The 21,824-nt window shown below is 41.3% G+C and overlaps 1 protein-coding gene across 1 annotated transcript in view; it reads left to right on the forward strand.

Moving 5' to 3' along the window:
• Ccdc172 (coiled-coil domain containing 172) overlaps positions 1-21,824 on the forward strand; it is a 51,095-nt gene that overhangs the window by 14,271 nt on the left and 15,000 nt on the right. Inside the window, exons 4-6 of the mRNA XM_021639197.1 lie at positions 572-737; positions 21,049-21,150; positions 21,685-21,787. Of these exons, the coding sequence (XP_021494872.1) occupies positions 572-737; positions 21,049-21,150; positions 21,685-21,787 (371 nt within the window). The remainder of the gene's footprint in view (positions 1-571; positions 738-21,048; positions 21,151-21,684; positions 21,788-21,824) is intronic.

Below are 21,824 nucleotides of genomic sequence, written 5' to 3' on the forward strand. Positions count from 1 at the left end.
AGTTGGCATGCAGCCAATAATAAAATCTAAATTTAAAAAAAAGAGGAAGTCTAGTGCTGTAAGGAAATTAGATTTTTGCACCATCCAGAGATTTTTTTTTTAATTCATACTTTAATGTTCTGTGGATATTTCATTCACAACATAAAAGCTTACTTAGGACTAACTTTGAAATGATTGCATAATTTGGCTTCAGATTGTCCTTTTTTCCCCCCCTGCAAAGCAGCCATTGTTTTTTTTCTTTTTTTTTTTTTTTTGAGTAAAGGTTATAATTTTCACATTTTGTTATTACACCTCCATCAAATTATACATTATATTGACAAAGTATTATATACTACTATGAAGTAAATTCAAATACAAGCATAATGGTAAATGTCAGAGTTTCTGTTTCACTGATTCCTCCCAAGCTGTGAGGATAAAACTTCATATGAAGGTTTATCTGAAGGCTAACGCATGTGCTTGGGCAGCATGGCGTGCTTGTGCTGATTCAGAAAACGGCTGCTGACACTTTCTGCTCATCACTGGAGGATAGTATAGCCAGTGTGTACATTGGAGATTTATTTCTGTTTTTCAGGAGGCTACAAAGAAAAAAGCCACAGAGGAAGCGGAAAAATTTATTAAGGAAATTACAGACTTTAATGATAATTATGGAATAACCAAGAAAAGAGATATTTTGATGAAAGAAGATATCAAGATGGAAATTGCTGACTTAGAAAACCAGGCAAATGTTTTGAGAGGAGGTATGAATGCAGAGTTGGCTCATTAGTCTGTTGCTAATGAAAGTAAAGTATTGTTTGCTTGTTTGTTTTTCAGACAGTGCCTCACTGGGTAGCACAAACTAGCTTGGAACTTCATAGATAGCCAGGCTGGCCTCAGACTTGTGATCCTCCTGTCTCAGCTCTCCAAGTGCTGAGGTTTACAAGCATGCACCCAGTTAAAGTGAGTTATTTTGAATGAATGTGTTTTGTATGAAGGTAAAAACCATGAGTTGTTTTTAACAAAGTCTCAGTCGTTAGGTTTTACCAATTAAGGCTCAGGAGCCAGATGCTGGGTTGGAAGAGAAAACACCCAGCTGACCTTCCTTCTCAGCCGATGTCCCGGGAGGAACGAGGTCTCTCTCCTCCACGCTGTCTCAAAACTCTCAAATGCAGGGACCCTCCCTTCCACTTCCTGTGCATCTCTCTATCCTTTCTCCTGACTTCCTGTTACTTGCTCTTGTTTTTTTTTTTTTTTCTGTGTTCACTTCCTATCAGCTGGTTTCTTGCTCTGCCTCTTGACCTGTGGTTGACTTTATTTAATCCTGTTTACAGTACTCACACATGAAGCTCTTGGATTAAAGGTCTGTGCTAGGGCTGAGCCACACCACAACTAGAAACAGGTTTTTCCAGTAAACAACACAATCATGGGGCTCACAGTGTGATCAAATATCCTGCAACATTTCCCAGTTTTTGTCTATAAAAAGGAAATGTTCTAACTGTAACACTGTATGACTATTTACAATAATGAAGCTATTTCTGCCAACATTTCCAGAATGTCCAGCTTGGTTGTATTTGGCAGTCTTACGATTAACTGTTTTTTATTTCAAAGTTCTGTTCATATCAGTCTCCTGTGAACTCAGGAGTTTGAATGTCATGAGTAGTTTGTAGTCTGAAGCTGATCTTTGGGTGGTGTTTGTCAGCTTAGTGGAAATCCTGGCTAGGTAGAACACAGCTGTCAACCCAAAGGTGTCCACTGTTGGCGTAGAACCTGGTGGTAGAAGAGGCCTGGGGCAGTTTTTCCCAGTGGTTAGCGTTACCACAATACAGATTGATTCATTGTTGCAGGACTCCATCATCTTGGAGATCTCAGAGGTAATGTTAGGAATGATGATGGTTTATTGTTTTAAATGCCATATTCAGCAGATCTCTGAAAGATTGGAGGACAGCAATCTATTAATTACATCCAAGGGATACAAATGTTCCTAGTTACCTGATTCAGACTCAAACCTGAAATCACATACAGGAAGCTAGATGAAGCTTATTTCTAGAATTAGTACTTTCTATGACTACTAGTATCATAACAGAAAGTTTATATATACATAATAATCTTATAGATTTTGAGATATTTAAAGAGTCAAATGAAAACCAAAAGATTATGAGATTAGCAGCAATAGAAGAGTCGAGTCCCTTATTTTTTATTCTTCTCTGTCCCATACCAGGTGGCTCTTCTGATAGGAGACAGAGATTTTGGATTTTTCTTTAACAAGCATGTGTGGTTTAGAGAAGGAGACAGCCATGTTCTAACCCCAAAACCTGCTTTATTTTTATTTAAGATTTATTTATTTATTATTTATACAGCATTGTGCCTGCATTTCAGAAGAAGGCACTAAATCTCACTGTGAATGGTTGTGAGCCACCATGTGGTTGCTGGGAATTGAACTCAGGACCTTTGCAAGAGCAGCCAATATTCTTAACCTTTGAGCCACCCCTCCAGCCCTCCAGCTTTACTTTTTAATTGAATTGGGACCACAAGAAGACCATGTACGACTTACTTATATCTGCAGAGGGCCACAGGGCGGCCATGCCACTTGGCCAATTTACTCTTTTTTTTGGGATATATTCTTTTGATGATCCATCCTTTTTCTTCACATGTTTCACTTGTCCAGTGGTCTCTGGACAAGTTTTTGTGCTTTTATTCTCCTGGAAAGATAGAAACAAAACCCTGCCCCAACCCTAACTCTGGGGGGTTCCTTTTTGGGCAGGCTTTATCTTTCCTAGGGAAAAATGGTTTTTGGTGACAGAAAAAGTGTTATCTTTTGATTGAAATTAAAAAAATTACTTTGAAAATTTGAAAGGAACTATACCTTAGTATGTGTGGATAACATGCCTATCCTCCCCTTTCTCTAAATATAGAAATAGAAGGTTTAGGTGTGTTTACCTTTAGATCACAAAGGACATTGAGTTGGAGTTTCAGCTGCCTTCTATGAGCAGCTTTTAAAGTTAAGCCCCTGTAGTTCTGTGTGCCTGCCTTTGCCTCCCAAGTGCTGGGCCTGCACGTGTGAACCTGGGCCTGGCTACGGGGTCCTCATAATAGTATTCTCACAGGGTTGTCCTGGTTTAATTTGCTTTTCATTTACCCATGGTTTCCAGTGTTAGGAATAAACTTTCCAGTTTTTCACACGGGTAACCCATCATTCTTGCTGATTTATTCTGAATTTGTTCCCTGGCAAAATTTAATATTATAGTCTGAATTAAATCTGATGCAGATTTGTCCACTATTTCATTATTTTTCAGGTGCTTTGTCTGTCTTGCCTGTATGAACTACATAAAATTTGATGTCTTTGCCATTTATCTGCCAGCTAGTGTTTTTTGTTTGTTTGTTTGTTTTTTGGAAGACCAAAGCTCTACCATTGTAAACGCACCACGAATTGGAGAAAATACTTTCCTGTGGCTTTCCTCATTGTCTGTTGTATAGGCGACAGTGCTGTGCTGATTTTGTGGTCTCTTCCTCAGTATTGGCCATTCCATCCCCTGGTCTATAGGCAGCCATTTTCCCCTTAGTTTGTGTACTATCAGTAAACCATGCACTAGCCAAATGTTGTGACCATTTTGTTGGTTCCAGAGTTTAATAGGTGTCTTTTGGGGGAGGGGTGAGTAATTTAGGGAAGGGAATTATAGGCAGCTGAGCTATTTCCTCAGCATGGGAAGGCACAAGCCCCTTTGCTACCACGTCCTGTTCCTAGATGAAGTCACAAAGGTGCCAGTTCCACTCTTAAGACCTTTCCTTTTGTGGCTAAGCTGCCAAGGGTTCTGCCTTCCAGTGGATCCAGTCCATCACGGCGAGGGCCGCCCATATGACCATAGCGTGGTTGCAGTGACTATAAAGTTCTCCATGCAGTAGAAGCCAATACAAGTACAGGCAGATGTTAGCGGGCTCCTCTTTGCTCTATGAAAAGCCCTCAGTTGCCAGTTCACCAATAAATATGATATCCATAATTAGGGAATCATCTGGAAATTCTGGTCGGGTTTGCATGAACAGAGGAGTTCACCGGCAGGCACAGAAGCTGCTCTTACTTCCTGTTTCCATTGGAAATCAGCTGCTTTCTAGGAACCATGTAGAGGGTTTTTATAATAATCTATAAATATAGTATGTGGTTTCTCCAGCTTGCAAACATACTAATTAGGAGCTGTATCTGAGATTTTTGTCCCTGGGTGAGGATTCAAGGCATGCACCACCACCTCCTTGTTCACTGTAACTCTGTGTTACTCTGTGTTTTCCATCATATCCCCATAAATTCATGGCTCTCTTAACCACATATGGCTTTAATTTTTCTATTTGTCCTTCTGGCTCTATATGCTTGACCCATCTTGCACTTTGTTTTACCTGAGATAAAGTTCTGATCCCTAGAAGCTGAGTATTCATCCCCTGAAGACACCAATCTGGATGTCAAGATTTTGGTGACATTATTATAATCATGTGTCTACTAAACTTCAATTTCAGTGCCATTTCTTTGAATTTTTAGCTTTGATCTGTGATGGTTTATAGCAGTTTGCCAAAATACTTGCTGTCTGGTCTCCCCTGATTTTTTTTTTTTTTTTTTTTATCTACTGAAGCTGTTCTGTCCTTGATTCCATCCAGAGCAGTGTTGTTTTTAACAACGGGCATTAAATCTTTTAATTGTTCTGTGGATGAGTCTCTCTGACACTGATGTGGAATGATTGAATCAAATAAGATATTGGGGCCTTCGGTAGGTGTCATAGGGTATCCCCAATGGCAAAGGGTTTCCCTACCTGTCCCTTGTCGATTTTGCCTCTAGAGACTCAGGAACCAGATGCTGGGCTGAAAGCCTGCCATTTTGGTGAGGCAGAGAAAGCACTCAGCTCACCTTCCTCCACAGCCAAAGTCCCAGAAGGAAAAGGGCCTCTCTGCTTCTCCACGCTGTCTCAAAACCCCTCCAACTCACTGTCTGCCCTTCTACTTCCTATGTGTCTTTCTATCCTCCTGACTTTCTCTTACTCTGTTTTTTTCCCTTTGTTCACTTCCTGTCAACGAGTTGCTTGCCCTGCCTTTTTGACTTAGAGCTGACGTTATTTAATCCTGTTTACAGTTCTCAAGTAGAATGGTCTTGGACTAATGGTGTGCGCTAGGGCTGCGCCACACGGCGACTGGAAACGGGCCTTTCCAGTAAAGAGAGGGTTCACAGTGACTGCTAACCTGCGCCACCCATCACTGCAGGGTGAATGTACACTGTCCTTAGGAAAGATGATTTGGTTATGAGCAGGCTCAGATTCTACAGAAGTGCACTTGAACATGTGATTATAAATACAGTGTAAATAACTGTTCAGTATGTTATGTGAAAAATAGGCATGGTTCTGGGCCCCAGCGATAGGAAACACCGCTGTTCCCAGGCTCCAGAGGCTCTATTCCAGCATGAAGTTTGGTGTCTTCCTCTGAAGCAGGCCCATTTGCAGTTGGGACTCCTTGGTTACCACCCTTTCTCTTTGCAGTGTGTCCTCTTCATCTGAAAACCTCACAGTAAAGCAGTGAGTAGCTTTGCAGAGGTCAGTGTGCTGGGATGAGAACGGGAAGGAGGAGGGAAACCACGGTGCCACTGCCCCAGAGCAGTGCGGAAGTGCAGTACCGACATGGCCACTCCTGATCGGGACGAGGTCCTCCTCTGCGATTGTGGGGACCATGCTGTTTGTTGGTTCCTCCCTGCTTTCCTGCTTCCGTCTGAGTCACTCCTTTTCTGTGAACAAGGTCTTGGGCTTGCAACTACTCCTTGTAAAGGCTTGCTGCTGTTCTACAGGAGTTTGGGCATTCAAGGGCTTTCTTGACAGGTTACCATCACTGGGCTTTTGGAAATACAGTTCTCTTACAGACTTTGTGACTCTCACATGAATCATACTGAGCTTTTCTACTGGGAAAAACATCTGTAGCTACAAATCTTTCCGAGATCAGACTTTTTGTTTTGGCTTTTGCCGAAACACTGAAAAACAATATTCGTAAGTGCCCCCCTCATTGAAACTAGATTCTTTTCTTATACACTATATCTTGATTACATTTTCCTTCCCTGCTGCTCCTGGCCCACAGCTTGACTGAGTGATATTCTGAGACATCTTGGTGGATTTATATCGGATCGAAACCAGCAGTCTGAAATGTATGCACTGTGTTTCATCTGTAGATGGAGATTTCCCAGCGGTGCTGTCGGTGCATCGTCATAGAGGGGTTATTCTAACTCCTGAAACAACTAGGAAGGAAATGCAAAGATGCACTGCTAGAACAGCATATAAATTAAAGGTAATCTGAAAGTATAGTGTAGTTAGTCTAAATAAAATTCGAAAGGAGCAAACCAAAAAACAGTCACACAAGACTTAGGTTTATCTGTATTAATAATTAACACTAAATGTTAGTGAGCTCATCACTGCAGTTACGAGACAGAGCTGATCAGAGCGATTCACGTACTCCTATGTACCATGTAGGAGAGAGGGCAAAGAAAATCTCAAATGCAGCATGACTAAAAACTAGTGGAGGGGCCAGGAGAGACGGCTCAGCAGTGACAGGCATGCAGCATTCTTGATGAACACCTGAGTTCCAATCCCAGCCCCACATGAGGCAGATCCCAATTGCTTGTAACTCCAGCTCTGTGGGGCCTGTGATGCCTCTGGCCTTGACCATAGGCACATATGCAGACACACACATACGTACATAAGTAAACAGTAAGTATCTTTAAAAGAAAGCTAATGAGTACAGATTAACTTGTGTATAACAACCATAAGTTAACAGTTGTATTGTTATCAGATACAAATTTAATAAAAGATGTCACTGATGGTAGAGGAGAATTTTATATTAAAAAGTTTAATTTTCAGTCGGTTAAGAATATTGAAATAATACATAGTGTATTTCTTCAGCATAAGTTAATAATTAAAAAAATTAACAAGCAAAATAAAAGATAACTAGCAAAACCTAAACATTTGGAATTTAAATGGCACACTTAGAAATAACTCACTGAATAAAATAACTAATTGGGTTATAATATAAATAAATAAAATAAATAATTTTATAATATAAATTTATAATATAATAAATTTATAATATAAATAAATAAAAATAACTAATTGGGTTATAATATAAATCCAACATGCTAAATTTTGTAGTTCAGGTGGTATTTATTTGGAGGTATATAAGTAACTTTAATGCTTATATTAGTGTAACTATAAGAGCGTCCTAAGATTGGCAGGTTTTACTTGGTGAAGATGCCCAAATGAAGTGCATAAACCCATATGAAGAGGGAAGCATGCATTTGAAAATTAGGGCAGAAATGAAGGAAAAACTGAAAAAGAAGAAGAAAGTATGTCTTCCCGCATGCTGTGACACACCAAGCCTTAGGAAGCATGTGGTCAGCTTACCAGCGTCCACTGGGAAATGGTTCTTGGCGCGATGGGCTGGTAGTTCCACACGGGAAACAATGGCTCCTCGCTGTGTGTGCACAGCATGTGGAAAGCTGCTGTGGCAGTGGCCCGCTGGCCTGCTCCACACCACCTTACAAACTGACTTGCGGGCGGAAGCAGTGTCCACGCACGGGCAGCGCCGGTTTCCAGAGGCGAGATGTAGCGAACAGCACCGTGCTGGGCAGCTGGCAGCGACGGTGACCCAGCCCCAGGCGCCTCACCCTGGTCGGGCCTCCCGGAGAAAACAGGGGAGAATGTGAGGGCTGGAGGGAGGGCTGCGCAGGCAGGACCCGAGTTTGGTTCTCAGCACCACGTCGGGTGGTTCCCAGCTGCCTGTCGCTCAGGTTCAGCTGACCTGTGCCCTGTCTTGGTCTCTGTGCGCCTATAGCATGCAGTGCTCATAGCACGCACAGGCACAGAGACACATAATAGATAAATACCTAAACTATTTTCACTGTTTTCAAATACACGGATTTCTTTGAAGGAAATAAGAAATGTGAATCGTAAAAGGAAAGATACTCAGTGGGAGTAGCCAAATTGAAAAGAAAACCCTGGCAAGATGAAGACTGGCTAGCCTTGGAGAAAACGTGTGTGATACATGTACGTGAGCTGCTCCTCAGAAAATAGTGAACTCTAGGAAATTGAAAAGAGAAGGCAGCCAGGCCAGTTACAGCAGAGGAGACTGAAACGTCACAGCTCAGTACCGATGAGCTGCGCACATGTGGGAAAGCTGTCATTAAGAAGACTTAAGTTAAAATACAGCAAGCAATCATTAATAAAACACACTGACCAAATCAAGTGTTTCCAAGAAACGAAGCATATTTGAAACCCATGCAGTAGTAATAAAAAGGAAAATAAATGGTAAAATCGCTTTGGAGAATTGCTTGGCAATTTCTTTTTTTTAATATTTATTTTTTATTGATTTTTTATTTTTTTACTATTAATTACTCTTTATTCATTTTGTATTCCCCTATAAGCCGCTCCCTCCTCCACCCCCGATCCCACCCTCCCTCTCCCTTCCTCATGCATGCCCCTCCCCAAGTCCACTGATAGGGGAGGTCCTCCTCTCCTTCCTTCTGATCTTAGTCTATCAGATCACATCAGGAGTGGCTGCATTGTCATCTTCTGTGGCCTGGTAAGGCTGCTCCCCCCTCAGGGGGAGGTGATCAAAGAGCAGGCCAGTCAGATTGTGTTGGAGGCAGTCCCTCTTCCCATTACTATGTAACCCATAGTTATAGACTATGTAGACACTAAACTGCCATGGATTACATCTGTGCAGGGGTTCTAGGTTGTCTCCATGCCTGGTACTTGGTTGGAGTATGGGTCTCTGGGAAGACCCCTGTGTTCAAATTTTCTGGTTCTGTTGCTCTCCTTGTGGGGTTCCTGTTCTCTCCATAAGCTACTATTTCCCACTTCTTACATAAGATACCATTCACTCTGCCCAACCGTTGGCCATAAAGTCTCAGCATCTGCTTTGATAGTCTGAAGGGCAGAGTCTTTCAGAGGCCCTCTGTGGCAGGTTCCTAGGTTGTTTCCTGCTTTCTTCTTCTTCTGATGTCCATCCTGTTTGCCTTTCGGGATGGGGATTGAGCGTTTTAGCCAGGGTACTCTCTCTTGATTAGTTTCTTTAGATGTACAGATTTTAGTAGGTTTATCCTATAAGTCTATATGAGTGAGTATATACCATGTGTGTCATTCTGCTTCTGGGACAGCTCACTCAGGATGATCCTTTCTAGGTCCCACCATTTACCTACAAATTTCATGATTTCCTTATTTTTCATTGCTGAGAAATACTCCATTGTGTAGATGTACCACAATTTCTGCATCCATTTTTCAGTTGAGGGGCATCTGGGCTGTTTCCAGCTTCTGGCTATTACAAATAAAGTTGCTACAAACATGGTTGAGCAAATGTCCTTATTGTGTACTTGAGGCTCTTTTGGATATATGCCTTGAGGAAGCGCTATTCCTAGTTGTCTGAGAAAACACCAGATTGCTTTCCAGAGTGGTTGTACCAGTTTACATTCCCACCAGCAGTGGAGGAGGGTTCCCCTTTCTCCACAACCTCACTAGCCTGTGTTGTCACTTGAGTTTTTCATCTTGGCCATTCTGATGGGTGTAAGGTGAAATCTCAGGGTCGTTTTGATTTGCATTTCCCTAATGGCTAATGAGGTTGAGCAGTTCTTTAAGTGTTTCTCTGCCATTTGATATTCCTCTACAGAGAGTTGTCTGTTTATCTCTGTTCCGCATTTTTTAATTGGATTACTTGGTTTGCTGCTTTTCAGCTTCTTTAGTTCTTTATATATACTGGATATTAGTCCTTTATCAGATAGAGGGTTGGTGAAGATTCTTTCCCAATCTGTAGGCAGTCGTTTTGTTTTGATGACATTATACTTTGATTTACAGAAGCTTTTCAGCTTCATGAGGTCCCATTTATTGATTGTTGCTCTTAGAGCCTGTGCTGTTGGTGTTCTGTTCAGGAAGTTGTCTCCTGTGCCAATGAGTTCAAGGGCATTCCCCACTTTTTTTTCTAACCGATTTAATGTGTCTGGTTTTATGCTGAGGTCTTTGATCCACTTGGACTTTAGTTTTGTGCAGGGTGATAAGTATGGATCTATTTTCATTTTTCTACATGTAGACATCCAGTTAGACCAGCACCATTTGTTGACGATGCTGTCTTTTCTCCATTGTATGGTTTTGGCATCTTTGTCAAAGATCAGGTGTCCAAAAGTGTGTGGATTCATTTCTGGGTCCTCTGATTGGTTCCCTTGATCCACCATTCTGTTTCTATGCCAGTACCATGCAGTTTTTATTACTGTTGCTCTATAGAACAGCTTAAGGTCAGGGATGGAGATACCCCCAGAAGATCTTTTATTGTAGAGGATTGTTTTAGCAATTCTGGGTTTCTTGTTATTCCATATGAAGTTGAGAATTTTTCTTTCTAGGTCTGTAAAGAATTGTGTTGGTAATTTTATGGGAATTGCATTGAATCTGTAGATTGCTTTTGGTAAGATGGCCATTTTTACTATGTTAATCCTGCCAAGCCATGAGCATGGGAGATCTTTCCATCTTCTGATATCTTCTTCTAATTCTTTCTTCAGAGACTTGAAATTTTTTTCAAGTCTTTGATTTGCTTGGTTAGGGTTACTCCAAGGTACTTTATGTCCTTTGTGGCTATTGTAAAGGGTGTTGTTTCCCTAATTTCTCTCTCAGCCCTTTTGTCTTTTGTATATAGGAGGGCTACTGATTGTTTTGAATTAATTTTATATCGGACACATTGCTGAAGGTGTTTATCAGCTGTAGGAGTTCCCTGGTAGAGTTTTTGGGGTCACTCACGTATACTATCATATCATCTGCAAATAGTGATAATTTGACTTCTTCTTTTCCAATTTGAAGAAGATCCCTTGATCTTCTTCAACTGTCTTATTGCTCTAGCCAGGACTTCCAGAACTATGTTGAAGAGATATGAAGAGAGTGGGCATATCTTGTCCCTGATTTCAGTGGGATTGCTTTAAGTTTCTTTCCGTTCAGTTTGATGTTGGCTATCAGCTTGCTGTTTATCGCCTTTACTATGTTTAGATATGTGCCTTGTATCCCTGATCTCTCCAATACTTTAAACATGAATGGATGTTGGATTTTGTGAAATGCTTTTTCAGCATCTAGGGAGATTATCATGTGGTTTTTTTTTTTCTTTCAGTTTGTTAATATGGTGGATTACATTGATGGATTTCCATATATTGACCCACCCCTGCATACCTGGGATGAAGCCTACTTGGTCATAGTGGATGATACCTTTGATGTATTCTTGTATTCGGTTTGCAAGTATTTTGTTGAGTATTTTTACATCAATGTTCATAAGGGAGATTGGCCTGAAATTCTCTTTCTTTGTTGAGTCTTTGTGTGGTTTAGGTACCAAGGTGACTGTGGCTTCATAGAATGAGTTTGGTAATGTTCCTTCTGTTTCTATTTTGTAGAATAGTTTGAAGAGAAATGGAGTTAGCTCTTCTTTGAAGGTCTGGTAAAATTCTGCACTGAAACCATCTGGTCCTGGGCTTTTTTTGGAAGGGAGACTTTTGATGACCGCTTCTATTTCTTTGGAGGATATAGGACTATTTAGTTGATTTACCTGGTCCTGATTCAGCTTTGGTAAGTCGAATCGATCAAGAAAATTGTCCATTTCATTTAGGTTTTCAAATTTTGTGGCATATAGACTTTTGAAGTAAGTCCTAATGATTGTTTGGATTTTCTCAGTGTCTGTAGTTATGTCCCCCTTTTCATTTCTGATTTTGTTGATTTGGGTGGTGTCTCTCTGCCTTTTAGTTAGCCTGGCTAAGGGTTTGTCGATCTTGTTGATTTTCTCAAAGAACCAGCTCTTGGTTTCATTGATTCTTTGAATTGTTTTATTTGTTTCCAATTGATTGATTTCAGCCCTGAGTTTGATTATTTCCAGCCGTCTACTCCTTCTTGGTGTGTCTGCTTCTTCTTTTTCTAGGGTTTTTAGGTGAGCCATTAAGTTGCTTGAATGCGCTGTCTCGAATTTCTTCTTGAAGGCACTTAGTGCTATAAACTTTCCTCTTAGCACTGCTTTCATTGTGTCCCACAAGTTTGGGTATGTTGTGTCTTCATTTTCATTGAGTTCTAGGAAGACTTTAATTTCTTTCTTTATTTCTTCCCTGGCCCAGCTGTCATTTAGTAGCAAGTTGTTCAGTTTCCATGTGTGTGTAGGCTTTTTGCTATTTCTGTTGTTGTTGAGGTCCAGCTTTATTCCATGGTGATCAGACAGGATACAGGGGATCATTTCAATCTTCTTATATCTGTTGAGGCTCTCTTTATGACCAACTATATGGTCTATTTTGGAAAAGGTTCCATGAGGTGCTGAGAAGAAGGTAAATTCTTTTGTGTTTGGGTGTAAGGTTCAGTAAATGTCTGTCAGGTCCATTTGATTCATGACCTCAGTTAGAGACATTGTTTCTTTGTTTAATTTCTGTTTTGTTGACCTGTCCTTTGTTTGGAGTGGGGTGTTGAAGTCTCCTACTATTAAAGTGTGGGGATCTATGTGTGGTTTAAATTTTATCAATGTCTTATTTTACAAATGTGGATGCCCTTGTATTTGGGGCATAGATGTTCAGGATTGTGATGTCTTCTTGTTGGAGTTTTCCCTTGATGAGTATGAAGTGTCCTTCCCCATCTCTTTTGATTAATTTTGGTTGAAAGTCTATTTTATCAGCTATTAGAATGGCTACTCCTGCTTGCTTCTTGGGTCCATTTGCTTGGAAAAAAAAAAGATTTATTTTTTATTTATACAGTGTTCGGCCTGCATGTGTGACAGCAGGCCAGAAGAGGGCATCAGATCTCATTCTAGATGGTCATGAGCCACTATGTGGTTGGTGGGAATTGAACTCCAGAACTTTGGAAGAGCCATCGGTACTCTTTAACCTCTGAGCCATCTCTCCAGCCCTGGCAATTTCTTAAAAGTTAAATATACATTTATCATATAACTCACCACAACTATATTGTTCAGAAAAATTAACCCTGTGTCTACAACAGATGTTTTTCAGAAGTCTGATTCACAGTAGCCAAAGGCCGCTCATAATTTTCACGTCTATTATGAGGTGACTTGCTAGACAGCAGCTGCTGCACACATGTGATAGGTCGCTCAGCAGTGGAAGTGCTGAGGCGGGTAGTAGACAGCACGGAGAGGCCTCCTGAGACGGGAGCATGCGTCACGGTGAGGCCAGGTGCAGCCCGTGTGTGCACACCTGTCATCCGTGTGCATCGGGCGGAGGAAGGGCAGACATGCTCACATGATCCTGTGCTGTTGATGGAAACTGGGTTCCTGTTTCTGGGGTGGCCTCACAGGGTGAAGACTCCCACAGCGTCTGGGGACGCTCCCTGAAACAAACTGAAAAGAAGTTCATGGAGCCCCAGATCCTGGCAGAACCCTCCCCCGGTGTCTTCTCCCAGAAACGCAGATTGGCTTGGTGTGCCTGGCGATGCCGATACTCTCGCTTCTGCTCTCAGAGTGTCTGTGATCTGGTCTTGCAGGTTATGCTGAGGATCTGCTCCGTACCGGCAGGAACTCTGTTCTGCTCACACTGCTCTATCTCCAGCAGCATTCCAGGCCTTGTCTAAGGCAAGGCTGCCATGCATCACACTGTCTCTTGCTTTACTGTAACTACTTTGTGTAACTACGTAATTGGGAGGGGGTTGGGAACAGGCAGAAACTAGTTTTACAGTAACCGGAGCCCATCCTTTCCTGGCTGCCTTCTTCCTTCTTTCCCGCTTAGACACTGAATTTATCACTTAGGCTATTTTCTGTTCATTTTTTTATTTTAAAAGTTATAATTGTAGCTGGGCGTGGTGGCGTATGTGTATAATCCCAGCACTCAGGAAGGCAGGCACAGGCAGATCACTGTGAGTTTGAGGCCATCCTGGTCTACAAAGCGAGTCCAGGACAGCCAGGGCTACACAGAGAAACCCTGTCTTGAAAAACTAAACACAAGGTGATAATTCTACTTTATTTTATGTGGTGTGTATGTGTGTGCAGTGTGTCTGTAAACGGGCATGCGCAGAGCAGGGCGTGTACAGGTCAGAGGACAGTTGGCAGGAGCTGGATCTCTCCACTGTGCTCAGCTTGCCTGCCACCATCTTGCTGGTCCTTTTTCATTTTTACTGTTTGTCCTTTACATATATCTAGAACTTACTTTGCTGCAAGAAGTGAGGGATTCAACTTCAACCTTTTCCAAATGACTGGGTAACTGGCTAACGCTGTTTGTTATATGGTGCATCTGTTTCCAGACATTTTAAATGTTACATTTGTTACACTTTAAATGGGTATTATTTATGTATTTGTGTATTGTGACTCTTTCCTTATTTGTTTTTGTCTATTTTACTTTCATATTATAATTTAATAGCTAGTGAAACAATCCTCTCTTCCTGTGTTTCATATTGATTATTTTGTACATATTTTCTTAGGTAAGAGTTAAGTTTTATAAAGTTCAAAGGTGTCTTGTATTTTAACTTGAGTTGCATTAAGTTTATTAATGAACTGGGAGGAACTGATATCTTCCTGAGCTTGAGTCTTCCTATCAAAGATAAACATGGGCAGCAGGACGCCTCAGCACCTGAGGTGCTTGTTGCTAAGCCTGAGGGCCTGGCTTTGATGTCGGGGACCTGCATGGCAGCAGTAAGAACTAACTCCTGCCAGGGTCTTCTGACTACCGTGTGCATGCACCTGTGCACACGGGCACTCACGCACGCAATGTAAAAGGTGTTTGAGTTGTAGTGACTCGTTGATACCCTTTCAAGTGTATTTTAAGTAGGTTTCCCCATTGAATACCTTCTTCTACATTCAGATTTCCTAACATAATTGAACTTGACTTGGTTGTTTCTAGTATGTAACTGTGTGGCTCTAATGATAGCTCTCTTGGTTTTCTAGTATTCGTTCCATCTTTAAAATATGGTTTTATTGTTGGGTGTGTAATGCTGTTGAGTGCTAGAGGCTTCCTTCGAGAGCTTTATTACAAATCATGATGCCAGACTAAAGTGTTTGCTCTTTTGCGTTCTCCTTCTCTGTATTTCCTCCCCACATGTATTAGAGTAATGACTTTTTTTCCCCCCAGGCTCCAATTACTATTACTTTTTTTTTTTTGAGACAGCTCTGGCTAGCTTAGAACTCACTGCATTGAAAAATGAAAATAGATCTATATTTATCACCCTGCACAAAACAGAAGTCCAAGTGGATCAAAGACCTCAGAATAAAACCAGATACTCTAAATCTGTTAGAAGAAAAAGTGGGGAACAGCCTAGAACTCATTGGCACAGGAGACAACTTCCTGAACAGAACACCAACAGCACAGGCTCTAAAAGCAACAATCAATAAATGGGACCTCATGAAACTGAAAAGCTTCTGTAAAGCAAAGGACACCATCATCAAAACAAAACGACTGCCTACAGATTGGGAAAGAATCTTCACCAACCCTTTATCTGACAGAGGACTAATATCCAATATATACAAAGAACTAAAGAAGCTGAAAAGCAGCAAACCAAGTAACCCAATTAAAAAATGCGGAACAGAGATAAACAGAGAATTCTTGACAGAGGAATATTGAATGGCAGAGAAACACTTAAAGAACTGCTCAACCTCATTAGCCATCAGGGAAATGCAAATCAAAATGACTCTGAAATATCACCCTACACCCATAAGAATGGCCAAGATGAAAAACTCAAGTGACAACACAGGCTAGTGAGGTTGTGGAGAAAGGGGAACCCTCCTCCACTGCTGGTGGGAATGTAAACTGGTACAACCACTCTGGAAAGCTATCTGGCGCTTTCTAAGACAATTAGGAATAGTGCTTCCTCAAGACCCAGCTATACCACTGCTAGGTATATACCCAAAGCTTGCCCAAGTACACAAAAGGGATACTTGCTCAACCATGTTTATAGCAGCTTTATTTGTAATAGCCAGAACCTGGAAACAACCCAGATGTCCTTCAATGGAGGAATGGGTACAGAAATTGTGGTATTTTTACACAATGGAATACTACTCAGCAATCAAAAAGGAGGAAATCATGAAATTTGCAGGCAAATGGTGGGATCTAGAAAAGATCATTCTGAGTGAAATATCCCAGAAGGAGAAAGACAAACACGGTATATACTCACTTATATAGACCTATAAGATATGATAAACATAATGAAATCTATACACCTAAAAAAGATAATCAAGAGAGCAGACATGGGGTAAGATGATCAATCCTCGTTTAGAAAGACAGATGGGATGTGCATTGAACATATGACAGGAGTCTACTGAGCGCATCTGAAAGACTCTAACTAGCATTGTTTTCAAAGCAAAGACTCATGACCAAACCTTCGGGAGAGTACAGGGAATCATATGAAAGAAGGGGAGTTAGTCTGATGGGGAAAGGATAGGAGCTCCACAAGGACCAAATATATCTAGGCACAGGGTCTTTTCTGAGACTGAAACTCAACCAAAGACCATGTATGGATATAACCTAGAACCTCCACTCAGATGTAGCCTGTGGTAGCTCAGTAACCAATTGGTTTCCCAAAGTGAGGGGAACAAGGATTATTTCTAACAGGAACTGAATGACTGGCTCTTTGGCCTCCCCACCCCCCAAGGGAGGAGCAGTCCTGTTAGGCCACAGAGGAGGGCTTTGCAGCCAGTCCTGAAGATACCTGATAAAACAGGATCAGATGGAAGGGGAGGAGGTCCTCCCCTATCAGTGGACTTGGAAAGGGGCAGGGAGGAGATGAGGGAGGGAGGGTGGGATTGGGAGGGAATGAGGGAGCGGGACACAGCTGGGATACAGAGTTAACAAAATGTAACTGATAAGAAAAAATTAAAATTAAAAAAAAAAAAAAAGAAGAACTCACTGCATTGACCAGGCTGGTCCAGAACACACAGAGAACCGCCTACTTCTGTCTCCCAAGAGCTGGTGTTGACAGTGTGTGCTACCACACCTGGCCCGAGTAATGACTTAATAATAAATCTCTTGTCATTAGCCTTGCTACAATCTCTCGTAGTCTTCTGTCTATTCTATCCGGCATTATTTTACTTAAACTTTTTGAATCTTTATAAGTGAGATTAATGCGTGTGTGTGCCTGTAAACACTACCCTGATTCATCAGAAGCTGTGGACAGTACTTTTTCCAGTTGTTCTCTGGTCTCAATGCACATCACACATACGTGGACACACATATCTGTGTGCATATACAGAGAATAATAAACCAGGGAAGATGTCGGCAGAGAAAGGAGACATTGACTGCTAACAGCCGGGAAGAGTGAAAACTGGTTTATTCAAAACACAGTGCACTTATCTGGCTCATCACTGTTAGAGGATAAAAGTAAGATGAAGAGGGGAAGCCAGGGTGGAGAGAAGGGGACACAGTGTCAGGGGATAACAGATGTGGTGGCACAGATGAAAAGCAGGAGTGGTGGAGCGAGCCCTGACAGGCGCAAAGACGAGGCACAAAGATGAGAGCAGCTGCCACCAGGGTGTCCTGCTCAGAGTTGGGCTGCTCCCTCCTGTTTCCACTGCCTCATCACAGTCTCTGGAAACATCCTCTCCTTGAGTCTGTCTAAATCTGGAAGGACGTAACCACCGTCACTCTAGTTCCAGCCTCTGAGGACATGTGTGCATACACATACATATTTGTGAAGTAGCAAGAATGCTTACTGCAAATATTTGGGAATTGGTAGATTGAAGGTTTGTCATTTGGCTTCAGAAGAATAACTTCCTTGGTTGTCATACATTTTCTCAGAGTATTTCTTGTGTTAATTTCTCTCAGTTGTGAATCAGTTCTTTCTGGGTAGGAAATGAAATATATTTTACTTTCACTTCACTTAATAATTAATTCATTATTAATTAGTGTACTAATGATTTGCAGTGAATAGGAAAACTCTCTCATTAAGAGATGAGAATGAGTTTTACTTATCTTAGTTTGGTTTAATATTTATAGCTATAAAGCCTAATTATTAGCCTGGCCTGGTGGTATACATTTTTAACTCCAGTACTCAGCAGACAGAGGCAGGCAGAACTTTGTGTGTTTGAGTTTGAGACCGGCTTGGTCTACACAGCTAGTTTCAGGCTAGCCAATACTGCATAACGAGAATCTGTTTCAAACAAACAAACAGCCAGAACCAGGAAAACGAAAAATATCATAATTATTGATGGAAGCCTAGGAAGAAACGAAAAGCAATTACTTTGTCATTGGTAGCCCAGCAAATCTGTAAATTAAAACATAAACAAGGCAGTGGAAAAATAGAAGTGCTTACCCTAAAACAGTCAGTCTTCAAGAGAGGAGCCATGGCTAAGTGTAGTTGGGAGCTGTCAGGATGGCCAGGTTTTTCCTTACCCTTCTGAACGGAGACTGAAGCCAAGCAGGCTTTTCCTCCTCACATTGGTTCCCCGCCTGTGGACCTGGTGGACACGTTTACAGCAAAGTGGACCTATCGTCCACTCTGTTTGCTTTCAAAGCGACCCACCCAGAATGTGGGGGGAACCTTCTCAAGGACCATTAAAATCCCCATCAGTCAAGGAAAGTCTGGGTTTCAGCCTGTCAAGGTCTCCTGCATTATACCAGATCTTTTTTCTCTTTTCTTCTGTGTGCCTTGTTGTGTATATTTCTCTACACCTAATTCTTTTACTGGGAAATAAGATAGATACATTGATTGATAGATACATAGATACATAAATAGGTAGATGATAGATACATAGGTAGATGATAGGTAGATAGATGATAGATACATAGATACATAGATGATTGATAGATTGATGATACATCTATAGATAAATCTTCAAATTATTTAGCCTAGAGAGCAAGGACTTGCAAACCTGTACCTACATGGAAAAGTGGTAGGGAATGAGGTGAGTAGTTCTGAGAAGTGGCTTGGAATAAGGAGGTGCTGATGTGCCAGGTTCATCATAGGACATTTCTGTTAAATAGAAGAGCACTGCCTTAACCAAGTCAGATGATGTTAGCTGGTGATGGCTCAGTGGTTACAAGCTCTTCCTTCAGTTCCTAATACCTACATGGTGCCCTACAATGAAAAATGATTCAAACTTCCAAGTTACAAACTTCCCAAGAGAACTAATAAAGATAATATGGCATTGGTTAAAAAAAAAAATGTTTATGTGGATCAATTAAATGTACTTAAGGCCAAGAAACAATTTCATCTCTGGTCAGTTGATTGGTGATGATAATGTTAACATAATTCAGCAGGTAAGAATGTTTTCTCAGTGTTGGCACTGGCAGCCACGTGCTAAACAGTGAACAGTAGCTGCTGATTCTGCCTACAGGGTCCCTCCTGATGGACCAAGGCCTAAACATGGAACACTTAGAGCACAGCACAGGTGTAGCTCCATAGCCTTGCGTGAGGGCACTCTTACAATATATGCACCAAGGATAGATAATTTAGACTTCTTCAAAGGATGCTGTACACAGGGAAAAGACCCACAAAGTAGGAGAAATTATTTATTAATCATACAGCTGATGAGACTAGTAGCCAGAATATGGTAACTCTTACCAATATTGGAAAAAATAACCTAATTTTTAAAAGGGCAAAATATTCCCCCCCCAAAAAAAAACAAAAAACCGGAACAGCCAAATGAAAGTCAACATCATGAGTCATCAAGGAAGTGCAAACAGGAACTAATGAACCAGCCCAGGTGTGGCTGTCACAGACCACGGCAGTGCTGGCAATGATACAAAGGTCCTGAAAACATGATGCGTTGCTAGAGGAAGGTGGTGTGGGCAAACTGCTTCAGGAAACAGGTGATTCCTCAAAACATGCATCCTAAAATAGATGAACTCACAATTTTACATGTAGGTAATCAAACAGGAGCCACTTAAGAACTTGTACAAATGTGTCCACAGGAACAGCAATCCAAGTGGCCCCAAGCTAAAAGCTGTAATGTCAGCTACTGAATGCCAGACAAGGTAGACCTACGGAATAGATCTGAGAGGCGCCTTAAAAAGAGAATTAAAACAGACACGTGAACAGCACTGACCTTAAAACTACTGTGTGTGAAATGACCCAGACACAGAAGTGTGCGTATTGTGATTCTTCTTCGGTTCAGTGACCAGGACAGGCAAACCCATACAAACAGAAAATGCAGACATGGAGGAAGAACATCTGGGGAAACTGAGGTGCAGGCTAATAGAAACAGGATGACAGTAGTCCAAGATAATGGGAGCAGATTCAGGATCTGTTAATACCCTACACTGCTAAATAATGTGTTAAAGGGTTAATTATACAGTAGTTGAGATATCTCAATAAAAGATGTTTTATGAAAGCGAAAAAGAACACTGGGAATTCACAGTATGTGATGAGGACAGTATCCTAGAAGGTATTAACAGCCAACCAGAGAGCACAGAAGCAGGGGAAATAAGACTTAAAAATTCAGAGACCTATACATATGTGATTGGGGCCCCCAGATCTATGGCCGAAAAAGAAAATTGGAAAACCAGGAGTCAAGTCTTAAGGATGATTGGTGGGGTAAAAAGGGCGGTAGGCAGGGGCCCCAGCAGAACTGCGGAAGCTCTTCGTCATGTCCTGGCACTCTGTGGCTGTCACCCTGAATAAGCTTCAGTCAGAGTGCGCCTTTCTTACCATGTAAGACATTGTGAAGTTTGTCTTTGACTTGGTATTTTCGTTCCTTTTTGTTAGCCTGCCATAGTGCTAATCAGTACGTGCTCGTATTTTACTGAAGACAGCTCCTTAGGTGATCATGGGAGGCTAAGTTGAGACTTAAAATTGACCACATGCTGCCTAGATTTTTATTGAAGGACAAAAGATTAATCATGATGACATATTTAAATACACCAAATCCTAAATGCTTTCTTCTGCTTGTTTCTTTGCATTTTTTGTGTTTTCTGTTTCTGTGAACAGTGAATGGCGTTAGAGTTTTAGAGGGATGGCCCTGCATGTGTACTTCGCTTTGGTCGAACAGTATCCGTTCTAACTCCTGAGTAGGGGCTGTTTATATTTAGTCCTGTCTTTATTGTTTTTTTATCAGTGATAGTTTTCAGTGTGTAGATTGTTCACCTCTCTGATTACATGTATTCCTAGGTAACGTTTTGACGGTGACTGTCTTTTTTTCTAGAAATGAAGTCGGTGGAATATAACAGTGGCCAGTTACTGGAACTTCAAACACTGAAGAGCCAACTGCTGCAAGAATTACTGACTCTCCAGGAAAAGCTCAAAGGTACCAGCTTCACAAGGCCTTTCACTCTGCTGACGGATACGGTGTTTTTGTGTTCTGTCAGTGTCTAAAACTCCGCTGTCATGGTGAAGGTGCTTCTGTCTTTCTATAGGTAACAGTTGAATTGGCCAGTGTTGGAGCTGTTTGCTTTGTGTCTATTGTGTATTGTTTTTCCAGATGTGAGGATGGGCCTCTGGCCTTACACAAGCTGCACAGCCACTGTACCACTGAGCTACACCCTCAACTCTCTACTGTTGTTTTTGTTTCAAGAAAGGCTTAGGTTGCCCATGCTAGCCTTGAACTTGCACCTTCTGTGCCTTGGCTTCTTAAATAGCGGGGATTACAGGCCTGCACCACCAGGCAGGTGAGAGCTGTCCAAATCCCGTGACGACCTTTTATGCCTTTAACTGCTATGTTAGATTAGAAAATAAAATGATCCTTATGTATGTTTGATATACCACACAAAAAACAGTTTCATAAGTGACTAAACCTCTGTTGAATTCCTAAATGATTATAGGAATGTTCTTAATTGTTTAGTTCTTAAAGATGAAGAGACTGAAGCCATTTGTACCACAAAATACCTACAAGAAGAAAAAGTAAAAATCAAAGAAAAGCCTCAACATGATGCTGAATGCTTGCGGTAAGTGTCTGCTATAATGTTAATACATAAAATCTAA

This window comes from Meriones unguiculatus, chromosome 1 (genome assembly GCF_030254825.1).
Source record: "Meriones unguiculatus strain TT.TT164.6M chromosome 1, Bangor_MerUng_6.1, whole genome shotgun sequence".
In the NCBI taxonomy this organism is placed as follows: Eukaryota; Metazoa; Chordata; class Mammalia; order Rodentia; family Muridae; genus Meriones; species Meriones unguiculatus.